The sequence below is a fragment of the Pogoniulus pusillus genome, chromosome Z (genome assembly GCF_015220805.1).
Source record: "Pogoniulus pusillus isolate bPogPus1 chromosome Z, bPogPus1.pri, whole genome shotgun sequence".
Lineage (NCBI taxonomy): Eukaryota > Metazoa > Chordata > Aves > Piciformes > Lybiidae > Pogoniulus > Pogoniulus pusillus.
This window is the reverse complement of record NC_087309.1, coordinates 83,353,795-83,374,671: the sequence shown is the minus strand read 5'-3', so window position 1 is coordinate 83,374,671 and position 20,877 is coordinate 83,353,795. Positions and strand designations below refer to the sequence as shown.

Genomic DNA, 20,877 nt, shown 5'->3' with positions numbered 1-20,877 from the left:
AGAGAGGTCAGGGAAGTTAGGAAGGAATACACAAGGGAATCAGGTGAGCCAATCTTAAGCTGGTTAGTGAGATGCCGTGGCATTGGTGCTAATGCCCTGCAGGTAGGAGACAAGTCTGCCAAGCAGCTGGGACCACTCACTAAGGAGAGTGGAGTGGACAAACACCTGGCAAGTCCTCTTGGTAGGGTTAGCTTGTGGACACGCCTTCTGTTGGCTGTGGCTATGAGATATCCTTCCCGAGATGATTTGCCATGGGCTGCCAAGAAGTGGAACACCGTTGAGCAGGGAATTAAGCTTCTGAAGGAGTTTGCTGTGAAGGAAGTGCTTTATGGAGATCATGGCACTCATGAGCCTGATGATATTCCTTTGGGAACAGGTCTCATGAAGAAGCTTATTAAGCTTGCTCCTTCATCCTATGCTAACATCTTGGCCAGTAAGTTTCTAGCAAGGAGTGATAATGGAAGGTCTTTCACTGTTGGTGAATTCACTGACCAGCTCAGACAGATTGAGGACAGCTTGTCACATTCTGGCCTAGTCTCTGCCATACAAACTATGACCACAGAGATTAAAGATACCATGAAAGAACTGAAGGAGGATCTCAAAAACATTACTAATCTGGTAAAGGATACCATTCCTGCATCATCTGAATGGGTGCATGTTTCTGCAGTCAGGAACAGACGCCCACCTCCTGCAAGGCAATTCCAGCCCAGGAGGAGACAAATTCCACCCAGACAGCAGCAATCACGTGCGTCACTGTGGATACTTCTGCGTGACACATACGGGGAGAACATGAACAAATGGGATGGTAAACCTACTTCAGCTCTTTCAAAGAGGGTCAGGGATCTGCAGAGTGGCAGAAACAGAGGCAATAATGCCAGGAAAGTAGCTGTCACTTCTTCAGTTCCTGAGAGCAACTGCAATTGTTCCAACAGTTGCAGTTCCTCTCACAACACCACCAATCACTGTGTACACCCTACATGCCATGTTCAGCATTAGGGGTGCCCTGCCTCCAGCCAGGAGGAGGAAAGGGATAGTGGAGAGAACCGAATCTATTGGAATGTATTCATTAGGTGGCCTGGCAGTTCAAGAGTTCGGAAATACAGGGCTTTAGTTGACACAGGTGCTCAGTGTACTTTATTGCCATCTAATTGTAAAGGGACAGAGTCCATATCTATCTTTGGAATCACTGGTGGATCTCAAGAGTTAACTAAAATACAGGCTGAGATCAGTTTAACTGGTAAAGAGTGGAAGACACATACTATTGTAACTGGTCCTGATGCGCCTTGCATTTTGGGAATTGACTTTTTGAGACAAGGTTGTTTCAAAGATCCTAAGGGTCATAAATGGGCTTTTGGTATAGCATCTGTAGAGATTGAGGATGATAAATTGAAATTGTCCATTAGACCTGAACTTTCTGATGAATCTGCAGTTGTGGGACATCATGACATAGAGGACCTGGAAGTGCCAATTGCAACTCAAACCGTTCATCACAGGCAGTACAGAACTAACCGTGACTCTTTGTTGCCCATTCATCAGCTGATTCGTCAATTGGAGAGTCAGGCTGTCATCGAGAAAGCTCATTCACCTTTCAACAGTCCCATCTGGCCTGTGCGCAAACCTACGGGCGACTGGAGACTGACAGTTGACTTTCGTGCCCTCAACGAGGTGACGCCACCCATGAGTGCAGCTGTGCCGGACATGCTGGAACTCCAGTACGAGCTGGAATCGAAGGAGGCTAAGTGGTATGCAACCATAGACATTGCTAATGCTTTCTTCTCTATTCCCATAGCAAAGGAGTGCAGGCCTCAGTTTGCATTCACCTGGAGAGGAATCCAGTACCAGTTCAATCGTTTGCCTCAGGGGTGGAAACACAGCTCAACCATCTGTCATTCAGTCATCCACAATGCACTGGAGAAAGGTAAAGCTCCAGAGCACATCCAGTACATCGACGACATCATTGTGTGGGGCCAAACTGCTGAGGAAGTCTTCGAGAAAGGTAACAAAATCATTGACATTCTGTTGCAAGCAGGTTTTGCCATTAAGAGAGACAAGGTGAAAGGACCTGCCAAAGAAATTCAGTTTCTGGGAGTGCAGTGGCAGGATGGTTGACGTTACATTCCTCAGGATGTGATCAACAAAGTCTCTACCATGGCAGTTCCCACCAGTAAGAAGGACACACTTTCTTTTCTTGGTGTGGTGGGATTTTGGAGACTACACATTCCTGGTTTCAGTCAGATTGTCAAACCTCTGCATGATGTGACTCGTAAGAGAAACAATTTTGAGTGGGGACCTGAACAACAAGCAGCCTTTGATCAGATCAAGCGAGAAGTGGTCCATGCAGTGGGCCTGGGACCTGTGAGATCTGGTCCAGACATTAAGAACATTCTGTACACGGCTGCCAGTGACAATGGTCCAACTTGGAGTCTCTGGCAGAGAGCTCCAAATGAGACACGTGGTCGTCCACTTGGTTTCTGGGGACGTTGTTACAGAGGTTCAGAGACAAATTACACTGCAACTGAAAAAGAGATTCTAGCAGCCTATGAGGGAGTGAAAGCAGCTTCTGAAGTGATTGGAACTGAGTCACAATTGCTTTTAGCTCCTAGACTGCCAGTTCTTAACTGGATGTTCAAGGGCAAAGGTTCATCACCACATCATGCCACAGATGCAACCTGGTCTAAATGGATGGCTTTGATAACCCAACGAGCACGAATGGGTAATCTTGACCGACCTGGTCTGGTGGAGGTGATCACCAACTGGCCGGAAGGCACAGACTGTTCCAAACCTCCAGAGGAGAAAATAACTCGTGCTGAGGAAGCTCCTCCCTATGGTGATCTCTCTGATCAGGAAAAGAACTATGCTTTGTTCACAGACGGTTCCTGTCGTCTTGTTGGGAACAAGCGAATATGGAAGTCAGCAGTTTGGAGTCCAACCAGGAGAGTTACCGAAACGAAAGATGGAGAAGGAGAATCCAGTCAGTTCGCTGAGGTAAAAGCTGTTCAACTTGCTCTTGATGTGACTGAACGTGAGAATTGGCCTATCCTTTACCTCTACACCGACTCGTGGATGGTAGCCAATGCTCTATAGGGTTGGCTGAAGGACTGGAAGAAGAATGGTTGGCAGAAGAAAGGAAAGCCTATTTGGTGTGCTGATCTATGGCAGGACATTGATGCACGGCTGGAGAGAACTCCAGTGAAGGTGCGGCACGTAGATGCACACATGCCTAAGAGCAGAGCTACTGAGGAACATCAACATAACCAGAAGGCAGACCAAGCTGCTAAGATTGCTCAAGTTGATACCAACTCTGAACTTGACATTGACCTTGATTGGAAACACCGAGGTGAACTGTTCTTAGCTCGGTGGGCCCATGACTCATCTGGACATCAAGGCAGAGATGGAACATACCGATGGGCTCGCGATAGGTCAATTGACTTGTCTATGGACGCTATCACCCAAGTCATCTATGACTGTGACATTTGTGCTGCTATTAAGCAGGCTAAGCGAATCAAGCCCTTATGGTATGGTGAGAGATGGTCAAAGTACAAGTATGGTGAAGCCTGGCAGATTGACTACATCACTTTACCTCGATCTCGTTCTGGCAAGCAGTATGTGCTAACGATGGTAGAAGCCAGCACTGGATGGTTGGAAACCTATCCAGTTCCACATGCTACTGCACGTAACACCATTGTTGGTTTGGAGAGACAGATCTTGTGGAGACATGGAACTCCAGAGAGAATCGAGTCAGACAATGGTACTCATTTCAAGAATAATCTTGTAAAAAACTGGGCCAAAGAGCATGGTATTGAATGGATCTATCACATACCCTACTATGCACCAGCTTCAGGGAAGGTTGAGCGCTACAACGGTTTGCTGAAAACCACCCTAAAAGCCATGGGGGGTGGAACTCTGAAAAACTGGGACAAACATTTAGCAGAAGCTACCTGGTTGGTAAATAGTAGAGGTTCAGTAAACAGAGCAGGACCTGCACAATCAGATTTGGTCCAAACAGTAGACGGTGATAAAGTTCCTGTTGTACATGAGAAGAATCTGTTAGGGAAAACTGTTTGGGTATTTTCTCCTTCGGGCGAAGGGAAACCTGTCCGAGGGGTGGTATCTGCTGAAGGTCCTGGTCATACATACTGGGTAATGCAGGAGAATGGTGAAATCCAGTGTATTCCACAGAGAAATCTAACCTTAGCTGAGAGAGTTTAAATTAAGCTGTTAAGAGTTTTCTGTTCTAGGTAACATCGGCGCCCAACACTGAGAGAATCTACGATAGAATCTACAGTACGTGAGCACGAACCCAACATCACCTGGGAGTCCCTGTTCTGAGCTTTTGAATCACCTACATCTGATTGAAGTGTGAACTGAATTGTATATATTGTTTTAGTGTAAATATTGGTTTAGATTAGATTGGATAATTCTCAGCGATACTCTGAGCGAAGTAGACAAGGGGTGGATTGTGCTAGTTTGAAGCAAGCTGGAATGTTTTGGTAACAGAACTAGATAACGGGCAGTGAAATGAAAAACAATTGTGTCTACTTCTCTCACAGTCTCGCTGAGAACTCTGGGAAGAAGAAAGACTTTTTCTCCATTTTGTTCTCTCACTCTTGCTTTTGCCTTAGACCTGGTCACATCTCATTAACCCTGCTCCTACTAACCTTGCTCCCTAACCTCTTGGCTGCACCTCTTTTCTTCCTGAGAACTGGGGTAAGGTTGAGAGGGCCGGGGGGAGGTTTTGGGGTGGTTTGAGAGCCCCTCCTGGGGTCTCAGGTTTCTGGGAGGGGAGTTGTGCTTTTGTATTGTTTATCTTTTGTATATTTCTGTATATAATTGTATATAACTGTATATATTGTAAATAGCTGCTTGTAAATTCTGCTAGCTGTAAATAAATTGCTTCATCTATATTCCTAGGGTCCGTCTGAGTTAGCTGGGGCAAATTCAAAAGTGTGGGGGGGCGGGGTAACCCCCAAACCATCGCAACATTAAAAAATCCTGGTTTGTTAAGGAACACTCCAGACCTGCTTACTACTCTTAGAAATGACTGCTTAAGCGACATTGACAACATGTTTGCTGGACATAAATCTGAGCAGCAAAGGAGAAGTCAGAAAATCCAGTGAGAAGAAGTGTGGGTTTCTTTCTTAGGAAGGGCAGGTATCAGGCTGTAGCTGAGAAGCTGAATGAAAGCTACCAGATTTGAAAAAGGACAAATTTACAGCTGAAGTGTAATGCTCTGCAACCATCCTCAGTGTCCCTATGTTGCTGACACTGTGAAAATGAGATTTTGGCGCAGCGTTTCTCTGGAAGTGTTATTTTGTTGCCTGTTTATTTAATTGTGGAGCACAGCTGACGTAGTTCAAGACTGCTAGCATTCTGAGTGTGTTGCTGAGCTCTTGGTTGTTTTCCAGTAATAAATTGTCGCTTCTCTTAACACTGACTTAATTGAAGATACTCTTTGACTAAGAATTGTCTGTTTCCTAAATAGACAGTACTGTCATTGCAGAGCTGAAATTACGTGCTTTGTCACATTTCATGGGATTGTTTTTAATTAAAAAACAGAATGCTAAACTCTGTACTGTTTTAGAGACAATGAATGCAACATTAAGCTCCTCTACCAAGATGTTTATTAGCTATTTATATGACAGCACTGCTTCCATAATTGCTGATACACTTTCCCACCATAATAACTTTTGTAAAAATTGATAAGGATGACTCAGAAACACAGGACCTGGATATTAGGATGAGCTGATTTGTTCTTCCTCGTAGATGTGAAGGTTAAGGTAGAAAGTGGTTTGCATTTCTGATTCTTTGCTCTATATCAAGGCAAGGTTGGACGTGGCACTTGGTGCCATGGTCTAGCCTTGAGCTCTGTGGTAAAGGGTTGGACTTGATGATCTGTGAGGTCTCTTCCAACCCTGTTGATACTGTGATACTGTGATATCTGCCACTACTGTTTGGCCTTAACAAAAATTAACATAGCCTCAGGTGCAGTTTATTTTTTCTTTTGGTAGTAATTCTGAATGTTGCTCTGAGAGGGAAGGAGGCTGTGCTCTGCACATGGTTCTTTAATTTTCTTCTTACATGTGCTAGTTTGAAGCAGGCTAGAATATTTTGGTGAGAAGAACTAGATTACAGGCTGTGAAAGGAAAACAGTGGTGATCATAGAATCGTAGAATCATAGAATCAACCAGGTTGGAAGAGACCTCCAAGATCATCCAGTCCAACCTATCACCCAGACCTATCCAGTCAACTAGACCATGGCACTAAGTGCCTTATCCAGTCTTTTCTTGAACACCTCCAGGGACAGTGCCTCCACCACCTCCCTGGGCAGCCCATTCCAATGGGAAATCACTCTCTCTGTGAAGAACTTCTTCCTAACATCCAGCCTATACCTACCCCGGCACAACTTGAGACTGTGTCCCCTTGTTCTAAGTGATGTCCACTTCCCTCAGAGTCTCGCAAAGGAATTTGGGAAGAAGAAATGAAAACATTAGATAACACTCTCGCCATTTTCACTCACTCTCGCTCTGGCTGCTGACTGAGCAACATCTTACTCCCTAACCTCACCTTCCATTTGGCCTAACCCACCTTTGCTTCTTAACCTCTTGGCCAAACCTCTCTTCTTCCTTAGGACTGGGGTAAGGTTGAGAGGGGCAGGGGGAAGGTGCAGGGGTGGTTGAGAGCCCCTCCTGGGGACTCAGGTTTCTGGGAGGGGAGTTGTGTTGCTGTATTACCTTTTACCTTGTATATTTCTGTATATAATTGTATATACTGTAAATATCTGCTTGTATATTGTGCTAGCTGTAAATAAATAGCTTCATTTATATTCCCAGAGTTGACTGAGACTAGTCTGGGTAATTTCTAAAGTGTGAACACCCAAACCATCACACTACAAAAAGTAACTTTACCAAAAGAAGTGCTCTACTTGTGGGAGCTATTACTGAAATCAATATAGCCAGTTTCCACATTGGCTGTTAAAACAGACCTCCACCACTACTTGCTGACAATGGCTTCTGTTCGCTCTCTAGGGAGTCACATTATGTATGTTAGATACATAGGGGAATTCTACCCTTTCCTTGCCCCGTTCAAGTTTGAAATTGCATGTTTCAATCCCTAAGAATGAGAAGGAAAATTTAGCTCTTTTGCTTTGCTTGTCTCAATCTCTGGCTTTGTTCCTAAAACCAATTGGTATTCAAAGGGCAATGATCTCCTTCTATGATCAGGTGACCCGCTTGGTGGATGTGGGGAGGCCTGTGGATGTGGTCTATCTGGACTTCAGCAAGGCCTTTGACACTGTCCCCCACAGCAAACTGCTGGCTAAGCTGTCAACCCGCGGCTTGGATGGTAACACTCTGTGCTGGGTTAGGAACTGGCTGGAGGGCCGGACCCAGAGAGTGGTGGTGAATGGTGCCACATCCAGCTGGCGGCCAGTCACTAGTGGTGTCCCTCAGGGATCAGTGCTGGGCCCCATCCTCTTTAACATCTTCATAGATGATCTGGATGAGGGCATCGAGTCAGTCATCAGCAAGTTTGCAGATGACACTAAGCTGGGGGCAGATGTGACTGAGCTGGAGGGCAGAAGGGCTCTGCAGCGGGACCTTGACTGCCTGCACAGATGGGCAGAGGCCAATGGGATGGGGTTCAATAGCTCAAAGTGCAGGGTGCTGCACTTTGGCCACAGCAACCCCATGCAGAGATACAGGCTGGGGTCGGAGTGGCTGGAGAGCAGCCAGACAGAGAGGGATCTGGGGGTACTGATTGATACCCGCCTGAACATGAGCCAGCAGTGTGCCCAGGTGGCCAAGAGAGCCAGTGGCATCCTGGCTTGTATCAGGAGTGGTGTGGTCAGCAGGAGCAGGGAGGTCATTCTGCCCCTGTACTCTGCACTGGTCAGACCACACCTCGAGTACTGCGTTCAGTTCTGGGCCCCCCAGTTTAGGAAGGACACTGAGATGCTTGAGCGTGTCCAGAGAAGGGCGACGAGGCTGGTGAGAGGCCTTGAGCACAAGCCCTACGAGGAGAGGCTTAGGGAGCTGGGGTTGTTTAGCCTGGAGAAGAGGAGGCTCAGGGGTGACCTTATTGCTGTCTACAACTACCTGAGGGGCGGTTGTGGCCAGGAGGAGGTTGCTCTCTTCTCTCAGGTGGCCAGCTCCAGAACAAGAGGACACAGCCTCAGGCTGCGCCAGGGGAAATTTCGGCTCGAGGTGAGGAGAAAGTTCTTCACTGAGAGAGTCATTAGGCACTGGAATGGGCTGCCTGGGGAGGTGGTGGAGTCGTCGTCCCTGGGGCAGTTCAAGGCAAGGTTGGATGTGGCACTTGGTGCCATGGTCTAGCCTTGGGCACTGTGGTAAAGGGTTGGACTTGATGATCTGTGAGGTCTCTTCCAACCTTGGTGATACTGTGATACTGTGATACTGTGACTCATGGCATGGTACTGAAAGTGTGATGCTCTTCTATCCAGGAAATACTAAGCTCCTTTCTTTGGCACAGCATTAGGCTTTGAGTTCAGAATAATGTGTTCAAGTACTGTACTGAGCCTGGCTTTTACCTAGGTATGCAGTGCTTTATGACATTACTTATCTGGTTTCTAAAAAAAACCCACAAAACATATGGGGTTGTTCCCTCTGTAGTGTTCAGTAAATGAGCTGACTGAAAATAGTACTTATATATTAAGCTTGTTTAGAAATAAAGATATTTTAGGACTAGACTGAGAATTTAAGTTTATGGAATACTGGTGAAAATACTGGAGGAGAAAGTCTAGAAATGGTCAGCTATTTTCTTTCTGTTGTGTTAAAAAGAATGCTACATTAGAGTATGTATTATCTATAAATCAAAGTACTAGACAATGAAAAAATGGAAAACTTGCTCCCCTGGCTTCTGTTAGATATTTGAAATTATAGTTGTATTTTAATTTGAATTCTATTTTATGTGCTAACAAGAAAAAAAAAACTTGGAAAGAAGTAGAATATAAAAGTGTAACTGAAACAATCTTTTCCATTATCCTTTTCTTCTGTAAATTCAGTGCTTGAATATATGCTATGCTATTTGTCTGAATAGTGATTTCTTAAACATAGTTTGTAAGGATAAGAAATAGTTTTCATTTTTGTTCTATGCAAAACTTTTCTTCATTGCCACAGAAAGTAGATTCTGTCACCTAAGGTTTATTTAATTCCTGTAGTTAAAGAACCTCTTCAATTTCAAATAGTTTCCCAACTTTTGCTCTTATTACCAAGAATATGAAATACGCAGTCCCTATTACCTGTCAACAATAAAGTACCAAATACAACATTTAGAACACTGCATGTTCCTATGTTAATTACTTTTTTGTCAATTAAAAAAAAATCTTGGACATTTTTAAGAATGAGTGATCACTGAAGGAAACTGCAAAATTAATGTTACTGGGGGGGATGCCTTAAAAAAACCTTTTAGCTACTGCCATAATAAAGGGAAGTTAAACTTTTCTTATATATTTTGCTTTATAATGAATTGCAGGCCATGTGCAAGAAACACTTTCATTAAAAAGCAAAATTTTGTGGCAACTACTAAACAGTACCTTACTTAATGTGACTCTTGCTACCAGTTGTCTGTCTGAACTTTAAAGGTGTTAAAGCAAAGATAATAAAGTTCTAATAATTCTATTAGCAGTATCAGTCTATTAAATTTCTTATGCAGGTGCAGGAATTAGATGGTAGATAAAAGCTTGTCACAACTGTAAGTGGCATGTATATGGAAAACTATCCAAGTGCACATGTAAACCATTCAGACACAAAAATATGGTCATATTTTCACAGACTGAGATATTTTTAAGACAACGTAAATACATGAGTTACTATGAGTAACCACCTTTCATTCTTCTTGTAATTGTGTGACAGATGAAGCTTTGTAGCATTTAATCACTTGCCTTGCACAAAGAAATTTAACCAATCTCCTTTGCCTTCAAGTTCATATGGGGAGGTTTTGCAGACTGTCTTGCCACTTCTCTATGTTGCTGAATATATTGGTTGGTGTTTGTATTGTTACAGGATGCATGAAAGTTCATGTGGAAGTATTTGGTGTCTGTTACCCTTTTTCCCCATAGAAGGGCCCTGCTCGTGGTGGTACTTGCAACTGAAAATGCAAGCAAACTGTTGTAGTCACTAACTTTGTGATGGATTGTCCCAGTCTGGAGGAATCCCAGGTATGGGAGGTTCAGATTCTTGGGCACAGAATTAAGGCACAAATGGTGTCAAATGCATAGCCTAGCTTTATTGTGTTCACGTGACATACACACACAAGGATAGGGATGAGGAGAGGGAAAGTGTAAGAGAGGCAGGGGAGCAGTGAGAAAGAAAAGAAAGAAATACCCTCATGCAGAGAGAAGAAAGGTCACCCCGAAGTCATTTGGCATTCTGAAGGTCTCTTTGAAGAGGGTGGGTGGGGATTGCTCTGTCTGCAGGTCGGAGCTTCTCTTCTTTTACCTTTCTTCTTCACTGAATATGCACATTTTTCTGAGAAACACTTAGCATTTTTCAGAAATCACTTGCTTATCCAGGCCTACTGTCCAGTTGTGTTGGGCATCCTCAGTGTGGTAGGGGATTTTCAGAGTTGAGTTCCCCTTGTCCAGCAGTTTTTTCTGAACTGGTCACTGCTGTCGATAAATCAGGAGCTGCTAGACTATATTTGCACCAGAATCAGCATTACCTTTCACAACAGGAAGCCTTCACCTCCTATATGTGATCAGTGACAGGAGTTCAGTTCCAGGTGTTGTGGTTCAGAATGGTGGTCTTTCAGTTCATGCAGGCTGAGCTGTCAGGCAGGTGGTCCCATGTTAACATGCACAAGCTCACTCTGTGTTCCCCGACTGTTTTCTTGTCCAGTTAGTTGTTGCATACTGGGGGGGCTCCTGCAAGGTCTGAGCTCATGCAGGAGGGGCTTTTCAGGACAAACAGGATGCTCACTTAGCATTTTTCAGAAATTTAACTCAAAATAAGTTTTTTCTGGGATGCTGGGACATGCTGTTTGTCTCAGTCTTTGATGTGTACTTTACAAGGCAAGGTAAATAAATGCTTGAACACAGCTGACATTGCACTCTTAAGTGCAAAGCTTGTATGCCTTGTTAATATTGTTATTGTTCTTCAGGAAAAGATCCCAAAAGATGTTTAATGATTTTAAGTTATTCTGGGGGCTCTAGGTGATGCTTCTTGAGCAGAGGGGCTAGAAGGGTGACCTCCAGAGGTTTCTTCCAACCTCAACCGTTCTGTGATTTAAAGGTTTCTCACATGCTGCAGGCTTATGTAGGAAGGTATTTCTCACATCTACTTGAGTTAGATAATGAACTGTGAAGCTTTTTGTATATCACTCAATTTATGGCATACTTTCCTCCAGTAATTCACATAATATAGTACACAAGATGGTTTTTAGGCAATTCATTCTTCTTGCTTTGTGTTTTGTGAAATCCATTGTTCAAACAGAGAAATGAGCTGCTAGAAATACCTCCCAAAGTTGCTTGTCCTGGTGAGCTGTTCATTAATCAACCTTATTTGTCAAATAATCTGTAATGCACACGTGGAATAAATAAGATTGACAATCTCTTTCTCCATTCTGTGGGAACTCAGTTATGCTGCCATGTAAATGTGAATTCTCTTGCTGCTTTTGTCTTAGTTGGAGACTCAAAAGTTTTGATGGAAGTAGTCTCACTACTTTTTTTCTAGTCAGTACTGGGAAACAATTCTTCTTAGACCATCTGATGATTAAAGACAGGTCAGGCTTGTGAATCTGGTTCAGTAAGTGCTAGAGGTAGTAACTAGGTTGTGATTTACATCTGAATAACTGTTCTTTCTGAAGGTGTATAGCCAGAGGTAACTGGATAAAGATGAACGATGCAGACTTTTTTTCAACATTGTCCAGATATAGGAGCACAACAGAGGAAACGCAAGGGGAATTAAGGTGACTTATTTTAATTTTGTCATCTCATATCAAATACTTTAAAAGACATGCTTTGAAGTGGGCTTCATTTGAGCTTTCCTAAATATCAAGTTTTAACTGATGTCGTTGGCTAAATTGAAAATAGTTGTTATAATCTATAAAAAAGTACTTTGAAGTTAATTATATCTAAGGGACCATATGTTAATTATGCATTGTTAGAAATCAAATGGGCTTATCATAGAATTTTCTGATTCATGGAAGTGATGGAGTGTGGCTGTTGCTGCAGCAATCATGCAGACCTTTAAGAGAAACTGAATTCCAAGTCTGCTGGACTTGGCATGTTTTTAATGATGGTTACTATGTTCTAGTTGTAGGGAGGGCTGCCGCAGATGTTCTTAGGATTGATTGTGTGAAATTGCTCTCGCGTTACAAATGTATAGTTTTTATAGAAAACACATTGACATGTGAACAGCCTAGATCCCAACATTTTGTGCCTTGCTCAAAAAGTCTTTTTATAGAACTATGTGGTGCAGGTGCTAACAGTATACTTAGTTAGAGTAAGTGCCTCCATGGAAGGCACTTGTGGGAGATTGGTGTCATTGGATTTTATATATTCTGAATATTTTTTTTCTGCATGTCATGTATTTTAAGTTAATGTTAAGTCAGTCATAAAGGCAGGGCTGCTGTTGTGTATAAATAGTTCTCAATTTGGTTCTATATTTATTAGTTATTCTTATAATGTATGTGTTTATTCTTTTCTTCGTATTTCCTTCTTCCTGTGTGTCTGTGCAAAGCAGATTTTTCCTAGTTGTCTGTCAAGAGTAAGAAACTGTGGTTGCGCAGGAGTGGAAAAAGACTGCTTGATATTTGCTTAGCAATTATCAAGAGTAATTCAGTTTCCTCTTAACTCTGATCTTACGTATTTGTAATTTTATAAGAACGTTTTTAGTGAATCAATCAGAAGTCTTAAATAGTCACATACAATTCAAGTCAATAGAATCCAGGCAACTTCTGCTTTCTATTTGGGGAATGTCAGTGTCTGCAATATATGAATCAGCTGTGTGGGCTTGTAACACACATCTGAGAAACTATTTCTTGGTTAAATCCTCCAGACCTAGTGCCTGTATTTATATGCTGGTGTTTTACTCATCACAGAATCATCTCTAAGGAGAAAGAAGATCCCATGTTAGTCACTAGCAGTGGACATCATGTGGAAAGTTACATAAAGATGAAATAACAATTACCTGCTTCAAAACACTTAATCCTTTGAGACTGCTTCCCACACATTCCATGTGTTTTTATATGCTTAAATGCGAAGTCCTCCTTCTGTGACATTCTGTACTTGTGACAAAATTGTGGGAGAGTTTAGCTTACTCTGCTCTGTGTATTTCAGTTACAGAGTCACAGGAGAGTAGAAGGCTCCCAAGGTTACAAGACACTGCTGGTCAGCCTAATCTAAAACTACACATAAAATAAATACTCACTGGGGAAGCATTCTTGAAGTTAATCTAAAGATCCATGGTTACTATAGAGTAGAAACAAGCCCAAATTCTTTATATTACTAGATGTCATGCTTTCCAACTTCTGCATGACCTTTTTTAGAATCATAGAATCAACCAGGTTGGAAGAGACCTCCAAGATCATCCAGTCCAACTTAGCACCCAGCCCTATCCACTTAATTAGCTGTATCGTATTACTATGTTTAGTTTCTCTTAATGGATTTTTTTCCTTGCTATTAATTGTTTTAGTTCTTCAGTTTACCTGTTGGTCACTCCAGCTGTGTTATACCTTGAATGGCAAATAAGCATCTGTGATAGTTTTAAGCCATGAGCTACCCAGGGCAAAAGGACAGAAAATGCATTTTACCCCTTTCCAAGGAGCAAAATAATAAATGCTCCAAACTGATTGGATGTTTAAATGGAAATTATATTTACAAGTATATACAGTATATTCAGGTAAAGAGAGTATGTTCACGAGTTAGGCTCAGTTATTCATTTGGGTCTACCAGATCAAAAACCTTCCAGAGCCTTCCAGAAAACCTCTGCCATACTCAGTGTCATCAGGCCCAAAAGCAGGTCAAAATGTCGCCTCTTTCTCTGTCCAGAAGCCTACCATAGGCTTCTACAGGCCTTTTGACATTGCAGAATTCCCTGCCAGCCAGGGCCAAAAGAAAACCATCTCTCCACAGACCAAGATAAAGAGTGCCCTCTTCCTGAGGGGGAGAGAGAAGAGAGAGAATTAGCTGTGTACTCTCTTAAATAGAGGTTGGAGGAAATTGGAGAAGAATAACAAATCACAATATTCTGGGATGAGCTGCCCATCCCCCTGTCGTGGAGGGCCTGTAGGCCTGAAAGCAGGCTTATTTATGCCTGCTCTGCCTGGACATGTCTTGGCCTGCACCAGGGGTAAATGAGCACAAAGGGACACCTGATTGTGTAAGTCCCCACACGCCCAGCTCGGGCCTGCCTGGTGCTGGGGCTGTGTGATTCCCATACCTGGAGTCCAGGCCTGTGGGTTTTACCCAGTGTGGTAGGGTTCAGCTGACTGCCAACCTGATTGGTCATTCGAGTGGCCAATGAGACCATTGACTCTCAGCCCACAGTTGATAAACAGGGCTGCAGGGGCTCACGTGCAGCTTCCCCCACGTTACTTGCAGCTCTGCTATGTGCTTGCCTGCCTGCCTGTGTGTGTACTTCCTTGCAGCTTTATGCCTGCCTTTGTATGAGTGCCTGGTGTGCACATTGTCGTGGGTTGTCGGGAGCAGACCCACTTGTCTGTGTTCAGTCGGCCTGAGGAGCAAGCGTTGGACCCATGCTCAGACTGCACAGAGTCCTGCCTCTGCACCTGGAGATCTGCCTGCGTACCCCTGGAGAGAGCAGCCAGCAGAGTCCAGCAGCAGTAAGGCCAGAGACTGCCATTCCCCTGACGCCAGAGGATTCCAGCCTAGAAGTCCACAGGCAGAGATCCTGAAGAATTGGACACTTGCAATAGGCTGATGCAGCCCCGGAGGGTGATTGATAATTGATAAGGGTTGTGAGTAGATGCCTCTGTAATTTCTATTACCCCTGCCATAAAGCAGAGAGCAGCTTTCAGCTCAGCTTTGCTGGGCAAACAGTGTAAGTCCTCAGGCGGCATTGAGCCACGGGGAAACTCTCTCCCTGTTAATAGTTTGAATGTTTGCTAGTTATTAATAAGTCCTGTAGATTTATATCCTAGAATGTCTCCATAACAGTGTAAAGAACCCTGTTAATATTAAAGTTCAGTGGTTGGGGGTGGCGAGAGTTGAAATATTGGAAGTTAATAAATACTTATATTTTTATAAATATCCTCTCGCATTAATTAATTTCTCCCTTCCACCAAATGGGCGTAGGCACTGGGAAACCTCATCTGTGACACCCCCTGAGACTTTCTATCTTTTGGAGGACTTTTTCTTTGGGGTTATAACAATCAACCCTTAACTTCCCTTAACCTATGACAGCATCCTTTTACAGAGTCTGTATTGCCTTCTGCCCTAACAGATTGTTACTCAGTTAATTTAATCCACAAAAAAATTTCAGTCTACTTGTTGATATTTCTCTCATCTTTAGCTAATCTCAACTATGTGTCTAGTTCTGTGATGTCAAATACAGAAGTGCATTTTTGTCATGTATCTGGCTCTGTTGCTGACTTAAGACTAATGTATACTGAAATGGGCCGTTATTTTGGTTTGCTGTACTTGGAACTTTCTTTTTCTAGTATCTTTAAGCATTGATGTTATATTATGACTTGAATATTGCTATTTGCTTGTGACACTTGCTTTATATGCAGAATGGAATAGGTATGCAGCATGTTTTTATAATGCAACATATATTTAAAGTAAGCCTTTATGAATTAATTGTATGAGCTGGCTTAGTATTTAGTGTCCTTCATATTCCATGCTTTTAGGTACTACAGTAGTTCAGTGCAGTTCTCTGACTACAGCTTAATATTGCTTATTACATTTTCAAACTACATCTGCTTGTGAATCTGTGTTTTACATTTTTCTTTGTGTTGTACACTGTAATTATTTTGTTTCTTCTATATATAATTTTAGTTCCTTTCATGGACTTTTCTATATAGAACATGATTGAACACTGATAAATATGTACCATGTCTAGAACCTAACACTCTGTTAGATTCTAGAATCTAACACTCTATATCTGTTTGCAGTGTGACAAAAAATGTGGAATGATCAAGAATAAAACCATTGTGCTTGTTGGTAGAGCTCTAAGTAATTTTTTTCTGTCACTTGGAGCAAATGTAGAGTCATTGTGGAGGATGTACACTGCAGAGTCTATGTAATTTATTGTTCTCAAAATTCAAGTGTGCAAGTCTCAGTACTAAGTCTACAGGGCATGATTTGTTAAGCCTAACCTCTTCTATTTTTATGAGCTGAAGAATTTTGATAGGTACATGTTAAAATTACCCAGAAACATGAACATGTGCCTCTTGTGCTACAAAATATGAATATTCTAGTTCTAGTAACTTAGAAACTCATTTTACAGTCTAGAGTAATTGATAATTTTTTTTAAATTGCATTTTCTATATTGCTTTTTCTGATGCTTCACAAGAACATGTTAAAAGCATTAATTTATTCAATTTTGATTGGTATGTACACAGGTATTGTGAAGAATTTATATTTTGCCTTTCATTCATTATCAGCTTCCATGTCAGGTCATCCTTTACTATCCTTGGGAAGTGATGATTCTACCATACAATGTCAAACTGCTTTTTCTCTTTTTGAATTAAGACTTTTAGTATTTTGATAGTAATGTAGAGTGCATTCTTGAAACTAAGGTGTGTTATAATACTCTTTCTATAAATTAGCTTTCCATGTATAGTTTACTTGACTAGCTAAATCTGGAGGTTTCATACCATTGGGAAAATGATCCAACTTGGAATACAGTGAATAGTACTCTAGTTACTGTTTGCTAGTCCCTGAGAAGTGAAACTTAGTTAGTAACTTCTGGAAAACACAGTTAATAATGGCTATGCCTTCATATTCAGATGAATTATTTTTCATTTACCTGTAGCAAAGGCAGATAGCTGTAAGAGAAGTGCTAGCTGTATCAGCTAGGATCAGCTGTATCAGCCTTGAGCTTGGATTGCAAGACTTTTTGGAGAACTGGTTAAGGTGACAGGTGCAGCAATTTGATTCTACTAGGAATGAGAGATGCTTTTTCTCCTTGCCTTTCCATATATCTGAGGAAAATAAATTGAAAAAAAGCAGGTTTTGCTCTTATTCCCTTTGCCATGCTTCCATGCTCAATGGCAAATACAGTGGATACTTTGGGCACTTTGAAGTGATGGCAAGTGCATGATACTGCAGATGGCAATCAGTAGTTCTTTTGACATTGGAGATTTATTTAGACACTTGATCACTTTTGATCACAATCTAAGCCAGCAACCAAGGGACTTTTTGTTTCAAAGCATCTATTTTAAAATTGAAAAACATTGGTAATTTTTTTCTTTCCCTAAAGACAATTTACATTAGTTGTTAACATTAAAAGGATAATGATTTTCAGCTAAAACTAGCTTTTTATTTGATTTGATGTTTTATTTTGCTACCCAGTGAAAATCTATGTTTGTATACAATTTGACAATTCTGTTGATAAACATTGACATGTAATTTTTCTGTTTGTTTACTTGTCTTTTTAAAAACTAAGTTCTCTGAAGTGTATCTATCAGAAAGGGAAAAGGTAAACTAGACAGCACAGCTTTTAAGTTTAGAACAAACTAGTTGACTAAGGAAAGGAAGTAGTAATTAGTACACTAGATAAATAATTATTGGTCACGTTACCCTTCTTAAAGGACATTTCCTCATTCCTCGTTTTCAGCAGTTTTTATTTCTTTTTTTCATTTCCAACTAAGACTGAATAAACTCATCACTGAATTCAAGTGGTTGAAACAGTAAAACAAAGAAAATATTTTTTAAGATCTACAGAAAAATCTGTTGCTGTCAAGAGCTGTTTTAATGTGTCAACAAGCTGTGCATCCAAGTGTTCAACTAATGAATTGCTTTTGACTGTCTTTGAAACTTTGGTAGCAAATACATATTACTAAACCATTGAGTATAGTTTAGAATTATTGACACCTTGTGGTGAACATCACATTAGATATAATTAAAGCTTTAATAACGGAGTTTATTTCTAAAGTAAAAAAGTACATTTTTCATCAAACTTCTTTGAGTTTGTGGTGAAGAGGAAAGAAGAGAATTAAAACATTTTGGATGTGAAAAGCAGTACTTCAAGCTGAATGTTTAAATGACTTCCCCATGTCAGAACACTGATGATAAGTTAAATACAAACCATGCCATGGTCACAAAGGCTTCTGGAGCCCTGCTACCTGTTATGTCTACTGGCATCATGAGCATCTGTGTATCTGACTGAGAGCTTTCCCACATTTCATTAAGCTGTTCATTGCTGGTTTACAGAAGAACAGAGGCAGTAGTGGTGCCCACACCACATCTGAGAATGTTAAGACACAGAGAGCATCCACGTGTGATGATGTATCTATCTCTATGTCACCTGGGACTGTTTGGGTATGTGCCTTTTTGAAATATTCCTGTTTTGTAGTTTGCCTAGCTCTGCTATGTGTATTTTTTGAGTTTGATCAAATTTTTGTCAAAAGTGAGCAGCAGATCCCTGTCCCTCTTAAACTGAACCAGGAGCTTGCCCTTCTTCTGTCAGGTGGAAACCATTATGCTTACCTACCATGGTGATGTGGTTATAGGCAAGCAGGTTAGGTTTTGGGTTGTGCAGGTTGTTGTTGGGTTTTTTTTCTTTGTTTTGTTTTTTTGTTTTTTCCCCGCCCCCCCCCCCACCCCCAGGTGCTACTCTCCTCGTTGCAGTGAGCAGGCTGTTGGCTTTCCCTCTGCTGATCTCGCATTGAGATGAGGAGCTCCCACTATTGGTATTGGTGTTCTTCATTTGGTCAGTGTTAATTGGTACTTTCTTTTTCAGCTAATTTGCCTGTGCAGGTTATGATGCATATGACATCAAGATGTTCTTCATTTGATCAGTGTTAATTGCTGCTTTCTTTTTCAGCTAATCTGCCTGTGCCTACTATTGCTGCGATTGATGGGACTGCATTAGGTGGTGGTCTAGAGCTTGCGCTAGCCTGTGATATAAGAGTGGCAGGTAGGTTGGAATCCTGTTTGTGGAGTGTGGGATTACTATGTTGCAAATGGCTAGACTAACCTTTTGACAACAGTCTTATAAAATTTACATTGTATTTGATGTTGTTTACAACTAGTTATTTTAAAGGGCTTTATCAGAAACCCAGACTTGCTCAGCAGAAGCTTGCTCAGTGTTTAATTTCTAGCAATTTCCACCGATAACTCTTTTTTTTTTTTTTTTTTGTTACATGTTTTATTTTATTCTTAGGTCTTTCATCTTATTAGTATTACCAGAAATGTTATGTAGTTGTTAGGATATTTTATTTCTGTATTCTCCTCCCTTCTATTTGGAAGAGGAGAATACAGAAAACTTAGTTTTGCCTAAACAGGTTGCAGGGAAAAAAAAAAGTTGTATTATTACACAAGCAATTAAGCTGTTAGAAAAGTGAAACAGCACTTGAGAAGAGGAACTTTGACCTATCCAGCTGTTAAAAATGCAAAGCCATTAGTTGGAAAGTAAATCAAAACCTGGTCCTGAATAATTCCCAGTAATTTAGAGTATATAACACTGTATAAACCTTAGCGAATATTCGATCAGCTAAATAATTCATAATAATCAGATAAGACTTCTACCCCACTTTACGATGTTGAATAGTAACAGTCTTTTAGTATTTTACATTTTGAAAGTAAGTCTCTGTTACTTAACTTGTAATTGCTGCTGTGTGAAAATTGAAAAGGAGCACAACTTGCCTTGGTGGGAGTGGTTGGATCTTTTACTAAAGGCAGATCATTAGAACCTATTTGAAGATTATCATAAACAAATGCTTTTAAAGTGATTTGTTGTTCTTTGTGAAGGAAATGAAATAAACTAACATTCTGATAGGTCAGTCTTACAGTATTTTTCAACTTTTTTCCATATAGATTATAGTAGGAGTTTAATTCCTTTTTTTTTTTAGCCTCATCTGCTAAAATGGGCCTAGTTGAAACAAAACTGGCAATCATTCCAGGTGCAGGTAAGGATATTTTGCTTTTGTTTCCATAGATAACTAAATTACTCATGTCTTTTTATATGATTTTGAACTGCTGTCTATGTATTTCTACCTATTTTTGTATTTCTCTTGAGGATCATGACATATATTCAACATTGTTGCTTTTATTACTTACAAAAAGATACTGCAAAAGTGTATTTCTGATTTTTAGTGTGAAAATTAACTGCATAAAAATTTAAGTAGTTACACACTATTCCATAATGTCTTTAGAATTCAAATTTGTTTTCATCCTGCTTGTAAACTGACTGTAAAGAGTTTAATAATGGGAAGTATAGCAGTCTTAACAGTGGGGTTTATTTCACATTTTTGGGGGTCAAAAACTTATTTTCCACTTAAAGGGCCAGTTGAGTGGCTTTTCCTGGATTTAAGGGTCATGAAAGTTATCTAATGAATAACGTTTGAGGAGGTCTTTGTGTTCTGAAACCTTATAGTTTTATTTGATGGATAATTCATCACTATTTGAATGAAGATACCTGTCTTTTCTGGAGGAAGGGAAGTAACTTGAAAACAAATGCATCCCTGTGACTCTCATACATATTTGGTCTCCATTTCTGGAAGTTCTGGGGAATTTTCTTGTAGAGGTGAAAATAAAACTTACATTATAGAAGCACTGGTATGAAGCTTGTGTAAGAAACTATAGCATCCTACAACTATTCTGGGCAGTTAATACACAGCTTAAAATGCTCCATGATGATTACTGTAGAGTTGTAAATACTTTCCCCTGTCTCTTTTTCTCTGTGATCAGAACTACATTTTATAGAAAGAGAACTTGAGTTATGATGACTGATCCTT

At 41.0% G+C, this 20,877-nt stretch overlaps 1 protein-coding gene across 2 annotated transcripts in view; it reads left to right on the top strand.

Moving 5' to 3' along the window:
* Window positions 1-20,877, top strand: part of AUH (AU RNA binding methylglutaconyl-CoA hydratase) — a 138,252-nt gene that overhangs the window by 45,088 nt on the left and 72,287 nt on the right. For both annotated transcript variants that reach the window (XM_064139912.1, XM_064139913.1), the window contains 2 exons: window positions 18,966-19,058; window positions 19,993-20,049. In XM_064139912.1, coding sequence (XP_063995982.1) covers window positions 18,966-19,058; window positions 19,993-20,049 — 150 coding nt within the window. The remainder of the gene's footprint in view (window positions 1-18,965; window positions 19,059-19,992; window positions 20,050-20,877) is intronic.